Genomic DNA, 11179 nt, shown 5'->3' on the forward strand with positions numbered 1-11179 from the left:
GGGCCTCCGGCTGTGCCCAGCAACTTCTTCTTCACCCCCTACGAGAGCGGCAGTAATGCTCTGGGGTTTGGGCTTGGGCTTTTTTTACCTTGTTCTCCTGTCGTAAAAGATACATCTCACTTTGCAGACATGATTTAGTAACATTTCCAATTTTAATGAAATTTGCTTGGTGGTTTTTGTGTTTTTTTTAAATACAATGTTCTGAAAGAAAAATGAAGTTACAATATAAAACCACAGCAAAAAAAAAAAAAAAAAAGTGTGTAAATACAACTTTTCTATTAGAAAAGGCAGTGTCTGGGGAAGGGCTGGGAAGCGGTTATTTTTTATTTTTTTAAAACAGATATAAACTTAAAGCCATTCACCATATTTACTAGTTTTAGGGTTCAGCTAAACCATATCAGGGTATTGCACCATAGCAAAAAAAGAGAAAAAGGGGGATTATGCTAAACTAGTTTTCTGAGGGCACAGTTTGCTTCGATGTACACACACACACCCCACATCTTATTTTCATGCCATCCTTGCATATGTTCATAAATAAAATTATTGAAACACTTGCTTCTAAACAAATGGAAAATGGTTTTGTGCAAAAAAAAAGAAAAAAAAAACATCAAAAAAAAGCAATCCTAAAAAAGCCCCTTTGTGAACAGGGAATGCTGTTTGCTCCTGCCTTTAGACTATGCCCTCTGATACACCGTGTCTTAATATACTTACTTATACTACTGTACTGTTTAATATACAACATCAACATATTCCGTTATAGTATAAATAAGGAAACTCCAGACCCAGGAAACAAACCCACTGTGATTGACAGTGCATCATCATGTCATATGAACCATTTCAGATATATATATACACACGTACATACGTATATAAAACATTAATGATACACAAAAGCACGGATAGGGAATGTGCATGTCGGCAAGAAAAGCGGCACAGCAACTCATACACGTGCGTGTGTGCACAGGGATCTTGCAAAGGCAGTGAACCTTCCCCGTCATCAGAAGTCACCTTTTAAAAGCTAAGTTCAAGGCAGTCTTAAACTCCACTGGAGCTATGCTTGTTTACATGGTTAATGAACGCGGCTTTATTTGTGTTGGATTTTAGTAAAAGCAAAGAAGCAAAACCACCTGAATAAGCTTCTGTCCCCCTCCCCTTTATCGCTTGGGGTGTCTTAAAATGAAGGGTTAAAAAAAATTATGGCATGGGTATATAGTGGCCTAAATCTAAGAACGCTTAGGGAAGAGCAATACAAGCAGAACATGTCTGTGCAGCCAACATTTGACGTCACACAGGACATCGCAGCGGGGCTGGGAAATTACTTGGGCCCTTCTTGGTTGGTATCCGTCAAAAGTGGAGAGGGGTGAGAACAGCTGAATGTACCCCTACCAGCTATGAAAAAATGAACCCATTTCCATTTTATTAAAAAAACCCACCAAAACAAACCCAAAAGGAAACTCATCACCGTAAGCTCCCCCTCCCCTTGAAGGTCCTCTTCAGGTCATTCCTATATAAAATATTTGGTAGTACCTCCTCACCAGGTACTGTCTGTCCTGAAGCGGAACGTGTGGCAGGCATTGATGACAAAACCGAAGTTGGGGCACGAAAGTGGCCAACGACTCCTTGTGCCCAACCCCTGCCCAGTGGCTCGGGCTGGAAGGTTACAAGCAATGATGTCTCTTAAGGCAGCTGAGTTATAATGCAGGAGTAGAGGGGATCACCTTTGGGCCTGTGGTTTCCACTACTCATTTTTGGGGGGTGGGGTGTCGTTGGCCAACCCGTATGTGCTCGCCTAGCTAACACGTACTAGTAATTTGCTTTCGCTGTTGTGGGTAGACGCGCCACTCCCTGGGCGTTCATACACAGCGCTCACAGCTGGTGCCAAAGCTACTAAAGAGGCACGCACGCACGCATGGTCGATGCCAAAACACCTCTGTGCCCACGTGTCACCTGAAGTAAGTGTCTTACCGTCGGTGTGTAAAGCTAAGGCGTGCGATTGTAAAAGCGCGTATCTGTAATTCATTATCTCGTCAGTATCTTCCCTCTAACTTCAGTGTTGGTGCTCCTGACTTACACCTGCAAAAGTGAAAGCAGAAGAAGGAACTCTGCGTGCCTGCAACAGTGTGTATATATAGGAAATGTCTATCAAATATAGCCACACATCTCAGGCCAGACTGGCCTAGGTACCAGCGCTCGTGGTTCCATTGAATCGCTTTTACAATAAATAGATGGGCTCGCAGTCACTTGTGATGGAGAACATGCAACTGTACGACAAGACTGCTGGTCTTCTTGGTCATATGGCTGTGTTTATTGCAGAATACCCATTTACTATGCAGAGTAGGAGTACTTATACGTGCAGTTATGAGATGGGTTATTCTTACGAATGCTGCCCAGGAAGTACTGCAGCACCGATGACAGATTTTTATGCAGCTGCACAAATTTCTTTTTTGCCCAATCTTAAAGTACAAGGGTGTTCAGGGAGAGGAATGAACTATTTGGAAGAGGAAGTTAAGTAGAAGCTTTAAAAAAAGGTTGGTTTTTTTTTTTAATATCAGCTGTGTTTGGGGTTAAAATCTATTTGTCATAGGAGTTTTATTCTATCTGAAGTTACAGTATTGGCAGCAGAACCCGCCCATGGAGAAAGCTCTTGGTGGACTTGACCGCTCTCTGCAAAGTGCTGCAGTCTCTGGTCTCCATTCAGCAAAACACCATTTTTTTAACCTTAAAATTAGTTCCACCGAAGTAAAAGTAACTTAAAGCACATGGTGAAATGATTTGTTGAACAAGAAGCCAGGGTTCTCAGCACCTTTGCAGGGCTTGGTCCCTCATTAAGCAGAAAATGCCAGGAAAAAAGGAGAAGGCTACAAAATTCAGCTGGCTGGTTTAATTCAGCTCGGTGCTTTAAAAATAATTAAGTGCCACACTTACAAGTAGAGCCACAAAATCTACAAGAGGACATCTTCTGTGCAAGCAAAATGGGATTTTTTTTCATACGTAAGAGAGGGACATTTGGATATTTTCCAGGCAGTTTAAAAAGATGAAAAATGTGCATAAGGAGACTCCCCACACATATTTCTAGCTAGTGACTTTCTCAACTGTACAACATACTTTTCTAAATAACTAAAATTTAAAAAAGAAAGAAAGAGAAATTAAATACATTGTAACTTGTTTATGCAGCGAGAGGAGGGGTTGCTTAACGAAAAGTGGGGTTTTATTGGATAGGGAGAGAAAACATTTATTCAAAGAAGAGCCAACAATACCCTTTTTCTATACATTAAATGCAATTCATACTTCACAGAGTATATTACAGGGGTGTTTCTTCACATACCTGCTCACCTGCCCAGTGACACAAACAAGGCATGCCACGATGTCAACACCAGCAGCACCCTTGCAGGTGGCAATGGTCGACTTTTTACCGCCAAAGCAACCCAGAACCCTCTGGCTGGGGCATCCCGTCCCACCCCGGCTGTCTGTGAAGTCATCTGAGATAGGCCCCTCCATCCTTAGTTGAGTTTAATCTTCCCCAGAAAGAGTCAAACAATACCAGGAAGTCCAAAGCCATACATCTGGTGTAAGAGCCCTATGCTCAGGGTGTTAAGAGAGAAAGCTTGGCCGCTCCTGCCTGTTGCGTTCTCGTCCGTGTGGTGCATCCTGCGCGTGGTTAAGAGTTCTGGCAAGGGAGGTTTGCAAGAAGCATCAATTAAGGGAAGGGCTTTCAGCTATGTGACTACAAAAGCTCCTACTTACATTACTAAAGGTTTTTGGTGATCAAACATTTTCAGTAAAAACTTTAGTACTCATTTTAGAAAACTGAGTTGCAATGCGTGCTACCAAAAGGAAAAATCTTTTCTTGTGGGAGAAGATGGCTGAACTTTTGATTCTCTTGTAACTTCTACCGTCCAGCTGACTTGTGCTTTGTTGCTGTTGTGGCTCGTAGTAACGCAGCTGTTGAGGCTAGATCTGTGCCGGAGGAGTTCTAACTCATGTGGAAACGGTGCTCCCCTCGAGTTATGTGGGAAGAGAATTCGTACCTGTCCTGGCTATGGTAGCCACACATGTTGCATTCGAAAGGATCGCGGAACCCGTGACAGCCCATGTGGATTGTGTACATCACGTGATCCAAGAAAAGGACTCGACAGTGTTCGCACTTGTAAACTTTCACTTGCTCCCCATTGCTGCTGATCACTTTGAAAGCATCCTGGGAATTGTCAGTACCTGCCCTCAAGACATCGTATTGCCTGTTTTCTTCTTTTATAGAGATGCCATTTCTTGCGTGGGGACCTATGTGGTTTGTCAGGTAAATTAAACCACTGCGTTCCTCGTTATTGCTCTCGGTATCTGTTGAGTCTTGGCAGCTGTTGCTGGGAGAGGCATCTCGTTCGGAGGAGACAGATTTGGCTTTGGAAAGCAGCAACAAGTTTTCCACTGCGCTGTCCTGAGGCGTGTGGTTGGAGCGAGCCTGACTGTCCCCCAGAGGTTTGTGGAGCTGATACATGGGGCTGATGACAGGCACCACCTCAGAACCACCTGGTGGTGTCTGGACAAGGGGACGCAAGGACTCTGCCCCCAGGTAACTGATGGCGTTATTAATGGCCTGGTCTATAACGTGCGTCTGCATTATCTCGTTCTCCTTCTCATAGTTGTTGGTGGCATCGTATGGAAGATCGGGCAGACATTTCTCACCTGCAGCGAAAAGCAGTCAGCAGTTAGAGGGCTGGTTTCTACATATTGAAGGAACTGAACATCACGGGTTAACGAAACAGCAACACGGAAGAAAAGAGTTGATCAAATCCACCTCTGAAATTCACCAGAGGCGTTCATAGTTCTCTACTATAGCTGGTCAGAAAAATGGGTGGTTGGTGGTTTGTTTTTTTTTTTTTAACCTGCAAGACAATTTGAGGTCTTTGGAAAAGCAAATGGATGAAAACTTATTCTGGAAATAATGATACGGGGACTCGTGGGAGCTACAGATCGAGTGCTTCATCCTCTTTCTCCTTTCTAACTGGACTCCTTCATCTTCCTCCTGCGGCGAGCTGAGGCCTGCCTTTGTGGTCAGTGAAGGCAGTGTTCCAGCAGAGTTACAGCGAGCCTGGCCTTCATGCTTCAGCGTGTGAAGCACTTTATCAGTAGTTTTCCCCAAAATATTACAGCTTTAGACTGGAAGTTGTATGGTTTAGTTTTAGACTTTCAGTTTCTTACAAATAACCCACATTGGCAATGTGGCCATAGGTCATTTTGGAGAAAAATCAACAGAAACCTAACTTCTCACATGGCCACTTCCCCACCCCCCCACCTTGTTTTTTAAATAAGCCGTGTTAGACACAATACCAGAAGCTACTCATGTTCCTAGAATTTTTTTTGTCAAAAAATTATCATCTGTAGGAGCAGCCAAGAACCATGGAAAAAAATTAAGTGCATTTGTAGTTGGAATATATTTTTCCTACAAGGTAAAAAGCCCTACGTAGAGCATGATTACTTGTTGCTTGTAACTTTGACTCTGATGGGGGATGCCAAAAGTAAGACTCTTAGTTTTTAAAAAATCTGCACTAATGTGTCTCTAGCTGGATACCCTAGTATTGAACGCTGAATTTCACTACAATTTCTTAAAATTCCTGGACAGATAGCACTAAGCAAAACATAGATGGTAAAAGTTAGGAGTGGGAGGAACTATTTAAATGCAGAGATGCTGATTTTATGAACCTGAACAGTCTTCTCAAACAGTGTGAACCATCAATGTCATTATCAGGCCCCTAATATATTTATGCAAATAGAAAGCTGTAAAAAATTCCCACAGGTTACTAGGGACTACCAGTGACACATTGTCTATGGTCCGGATGGATTTTCTAGCTCTGCAGATCTTGGGAAATTATTTGAAAGCCGCAAACATCTCTATGAGGTGCTGTCACCATTTCCTAATCAACATGACATAAGCTGGTAGGCCTTGGAAAGTCCTAATTTGTCTGAAAGAAATGCTAATAGGAGGATGGAAAATTTACCAGAAGATCTGCAAATTAATTTATCGACAATTTCCCACCCACTTTCTACTCAAATTGACTATTCAAAGTCAGTGAAGAGCCCAAAAAACTTCTAGCATGACACTATTGCAATGATGGGGCTAAAGTGTAGAAAGTCCTGCTGTCTACATTTCCCACAAGACACGGTTTCATAGCAGTTTGTCTGTGCTCTGCAAGCAAAGAAACACTTGAGCCTTGCGTAAGTTCCTATCAGGGATGTAGGGTACGGACACCTTCTAGCTGCCCTTCACAAGCTTCTACTTCCTCTTGTTTCCTCTCCCTATTATTCTGCCAATTTGAGCACCCCTCCACCAGAGCGCGTTCTTTTTTCCTCCAGGTTTACCCTTTCTAATGCTATAGTGTTCAGGCAGAGTTTGAGGGTTAAGATTCAAAACAGGCGTTGTGAAAGACTCCTGAGTTAAGTACAGAAAAGCTCTCCTAATATGAATGCGTACCCTTGACTCAAGGAGGAAAAAACAAGGTCGGAATCGTTTATATTCCACGGGCACTGTATACCACTGAAAAGAGGGACTGGTGTTCATTATACACAAAATTTTGGGCCTCCAGAAGGCATGATTTTAATAACTGTTCCTTGGGTAGTATTTGCTTTATGTAGCATAACTAGTTGGTAGTCGGACTGAGAGGATCAAGTGCCCATAAGAAAAACTTGTTTCCAAGCAGAGCCTCTGAAACAGGCACAAACTTGAGGTAGGCAGGTATCATTTCTATGTCTGGGCAATGCAGGCAATACTTGCACTCATTAAAAATAATAGCTCATTTCTGTGGTTATTAGAGCATAAGTAAATTAAACTGCTAATGGTTTGATGCACTTCAAGTTTTGCACTGCTCAGGGGTCTGCAGCAGGTACCTAAATAGCAAAAACGCACTCAGCTCATGTGGGCACTTTTTTCTTTTCTTTTTTTTTTGGTGTTTTTTTTATTTTGTTTTCAACCCCTCTCTTTTCTTTGCTGCCTATTGATTTAACATGATAAACCTATGTCAACCTCACCTGCAGTTCTCACTCTCTAGTTTGGACGGCCCTGTTCTGCTTTTGGGTCTGGGAGCTATTCCAGTTTGGAATACAGAAAGAATTTTACAGCTAACTGGCTTAATTTGGTAAACAATCTCACTTCTGAAAGGTAAAGAATTTAGCCTTGAGGAAAAATGAGTGAAGCATCGGTCAGTCTTTCCCTTATGTAAAGGATGCCATTTGCTCCTTCTCCCTGGAATTCAGCATGGGGATTGGGATGACACGGTAATCTACAGGAGCAATAAACATATTTTATTACCCAAAAGCTCTCCTTACCAGTCAGCCCAACCTTGTTTAATCAGGAATGTACCTATTACATGAAGCAGCAGGTGAGGACTGGAAAGGAAAGGATTTGGGGGCATTTTCTTGTCAGGAAAGTTTGCCCTTTTGAAGGTTAGCAAATGTCCCTAGATATCCGCTGTCAGTAGGTTGTCTTTGTATACCGCACCCTGAATAACCAACTGACAGGAAGCTCTGCCCTCCTAAAACTCGTAGTTAAACGGGCTGTCTTTACTGTTTCTCAGGGTGAAGAGAGAAAAGGAGAACAAAAAAGCCAGTCCACACCCACGGATACATCGCATATGGGATACTTGCTAGTACCTTTTAAATTTTAACACTTCTGGTCTTCCTGGAGCTTTCACAGAATTGGTATTTTGCCTAATGCAGTCAGTTACTACAGCGTCTAAACAGATCAGATTTGCTTCACCTAGTTGATATATTTTTGGTAACTACCTCTACTATTTTATAAGCATAAGCTTTTCTTATACTTGACTACCTCCTGGAATTGGATGTGAAAACAATCTTGGACTTTCATTTCAAACCTTTTGTGGCCCCTCCTGACATAGCTGAGATTCCCCTTTCCTTGTTTCAGAAATACAAATTTTTCTTTTACCCTTTTGTCCTCATTGAAGAAGGTATATTTGGAATTTCTGTCCCATAAACTGTTTTTTTTTTTGTCTTGACTTTTGACTGAAGACCTTCTGAATTTGTGTTTTGTTTCAAAGACTTCAGTTTTCTCTGATTGTCTCCTATGGAATGATATTATAAATGAATGTGCAGAGAATTATAAAAGAATCTAACTAGATATGAGTAGATGCCATCCTGTTTTTGTTAATTTAAGACTATCTCCACATAGCTGACAAAATATTGTCAGTGGGTCTCGCTGTTACAAAACTGATGTAACCACTACTTGGAACAGGCTTACCAAACAGGACAATATAGGTATAGCCTCCATTTTTACAGGTGTAGCCTCCATTTTTTCATTGTTAAGACAAAAACTACTACATGCAAATGGGCATAAATTTTTGCGTAATTTATAGAATGTACCCAAAGATCTTTTCATTTCAGTATAATTCTCAGACCTAGGTTTATTTATTACTATGATAATTTTGGGCTGTAAAAGTACTCAGACTTTATGAAGGGGTGAAGAATATTATCCAGCCTATGCTCAGCTATTCACAAATGCTTTCACAAACACCAATATACCCAGATTGGGGTGTCATCCAAGAAGTTAACAAAATAATCCTGAAAGTGTGGTCAGATGCTTTCCCAATAGGAAATTTCTATTCTTATCTTCAGGTTGTTAAGGCAACATCAAGAGCCTGTCCAGATCTTGTAATGATCTGGTTCATAAGCATTAGAAAAAGACAGGAAAAAGACTTAAAATCGATCTCCAGATGTGGAAAATTAAACATGCAGAAATGTATGCTGGAGAAGTTTGGTTGGTTTGGGTTTCCCCCCCCCCCCCCAATAAATTGCTGCATCTGCTTTTATAAAGATAGATATTGCTAATTTAGTAAAACAAGTAAAATCATAAAGCAAAAGTAAAAATCCTGTGAGATGGTTTTGGGGTTTTGTTTTGTTTTGTTTTATTTTTTAGGAGACAGCAAACGTTTAACTCTTACCAACAAATTTCTGAGGCATAGAGCTCTTACGTTTGGCGACGTTACTTGCTAGTCTATCCAGCACGAGGGATCTTTCTGACCCTATCTTGCACAGGTCTTCAGCCATTTCACTCTGGTTAGTTTCCTCTTTTATGACTGAAATCAAATGACATCAGAAGGGTTAGGCACGCTTGTTCCATTTTAATGGAACCATTGTCTTCAGGTTATTGTTTCTCAGCTGTCTGTTCGCTCCCAACCAGCTGGAAGCAGGAGCTCACCGCTGCAGACACAGGACGATTCTGACTCCTGGTAACAAAGTCCCTCACGCTGATTAATCTATGTACATGTTCATGTTTCCTTCGTTCAGGACACAAAAGTGAGATTGCAACTGCAAAGGCGCCTGCCTGTACGTAACGTACTCACTCCACCCCTGTTCTACAGCCACTCCGTGTTTCTGTGAATAACCTGTACGGTCATTGCTTCTTGAGCAGGAAAAATGGACAAACTTCCCAGTTCCAGCTGTGGAAGATGTATTTGCAAGCTACAGCAACCCTTCTCTCCACCTCCTTTTTTTCCCCTTAGTAAATATTGCTATACTGCCTTGGTGCAATTTTAGACTTTAAATGACAACTTAAGTTGCTAAAGTCACATCTGTAGTGGAGCACTGATTTCCAGTGCTCAGACCTGTCTCCCAACCTCCTGCTCCTGATGCTGAGACACTAGAGTTAGAAAGGAGCTTAGCTGTGAGGCTCTAGGAAAGGGAGGCTATTTCACTTCCACTACATTTTACTTCAGTACTTTCCTGCAGAAACAGAAGGGATGTATGAAAATGCACTGTCAAAACAATGACTACGAAAAATGTATGGAAAGGTATTTCTGACTTCCAGCAACTAAAGGAAAGGTAATATGCAGTGAGATCACAGCACAGCCGGGGTTTGTTTTTATTCTGTTTGTTTGGTTGGGTTTTTTTCTTTTGGCAAGGGATGTCAGAGACAGAAGAGAAAGGGGTTAAGTTTACTTTTACCTGCTACTAGGATATGGATATTTTTCCTGAACTTGTGAGTTGCTATTAAAGGGAGAAGCAAAAGATGATTTTTAGACTTCGATTCTGCAAGCTCTTTCAATTAGGTGCACCACTCTGCTGCATTTTGCCTTCTGTGCTTGCTGAGAATTTGTTTTATCACTGGATTTACTGGTTCACAGAACCCATTACTCTGGTACCTGGGTGTTTCTCAATAGTTGAGAACACGCTGTTCCTATGCAATGTTATTTTGGCAATATACCACTGCCATAAAAGGATGATTGTGAAAGTTTTGTTGTTCCTGAAAGATATGAAATCAGGGCTTGATGGATAACTGGAAGGAGCGGGTGAAGTGTCCTAGACAGCACCACTCCACAACACCAAACTGAAGGGCACACAACTGGTTCTTGAGTCCCTGCTGCAGTGACAGTGACGACAGTGACAGGCAGTCTCATGGAATTATGCCCCAGCCCCATAAGGTGCTAAAGCTTGTGACCAATGCAAGATATGAGAAGAATTTGGTCATGAAGGTGCAGGAGAGTAAAGGGCATGGATGGTTCCCAGTCGTCACCGAACAAGCACACGGCAGCATCTTGTGCTGGCTGTGGCTTCCAGATACCACTTCAGGAAGGGGCTTACAGAGAATGTGCTAAAGCAGCCCGTTCAACAGGGGAAAAAAAGATGAATTTTCAGTTAAAAGTTGAAATGATGAAGAAATATCTCTTTAGGATATAATAACATTCAATTTCTAATGAATTCAAGAGAGGGTAAGTTATGTCTTCAACTTTCAAACTTTAAAATTTTTAAAACTCCTATTAAAAAAAAGGGGGCAAATTGAATTACGTACTAATTTCCAGCCTTTGCACATGAACCCCCCTGAAATTTGCTACCAACCAGATAACTATTTTTCTGTAATTTGGTGTCTGTGAACTGAAAAAAAAAATCATTTTACTCTTTCCAAATGAAAATCCACAAGTGACTGAAGAATTGTAACTGACCCTTTTTCAACTTCATAAACTTATTTCTTGTGTTATTTTATATAGGCCTGGGAAGACTTCAGCACACCTCCACTCAATTCAAATGCAAAACTCCAAATAATATCTCTAAGAGAAGAACTTCATATGGACAGCGAGATTCTAGTCCTCTAAAATAAGAATTTTTCCATTAAATTCAGCAGGTTCCTAATTTGGTGCTGACTCTCCTCTTAAAGAAATCAAACATAAGTTAAAATATA

At 41.4% G+C, this 11179-nt stretch overlaps 1 protein-coding gene across 7 annotated transcripts in view; it reads right to left on the minus strand.

Moving 5' to 3' along the window:
* Positions 1-235: 235 nt before the first annotated feature.
* The window catches only part of IKZF1 (IKAROS family zinc finger 1), a 70373-nt gene continuing 59429 nt past the window's right edge, over positions 236-11179 (minus strand). For 2 of the 7 annotated variants that reach the window (XM_035894153.1, XM_035894154.1), the window contains exons 8-9: positions 8946-9080; positions 238-4680 (exon numbers count right to left, since the gene is read on the minus strand). In XM_035894153.1, the coding sequence (XP_035750046.1) occupies positions 3974-4680; positions 8946-9080 (842 nt within the window). In that variant the 3' untranslated portion in view covers positions 238-3973. Of the gene's footprint in view, positions 4681-8945; positions 9081-11179 lie in introns of all 7 variants that reach the window. The other 5 variants (XM_009638737.2, XM_009638735.2, XM_035894155.1 and 2 more) reach the window with 5 other exon arrangements.

This window comes from Egretta garzetta, unplaced genomic scaffold (assembly GCF_000687185.1).
Source record: "Egretta garzetta isolate BGI_Z169 unplaced genomic scaffold, ASM68718v1 scaffold264, whole genome shotgun sequence".
NCBI lineage: Eukaryota > Metazoa > Chordata > Aves > Pelecaniformes > Ardeidae > Egretta > Egretta garzetta.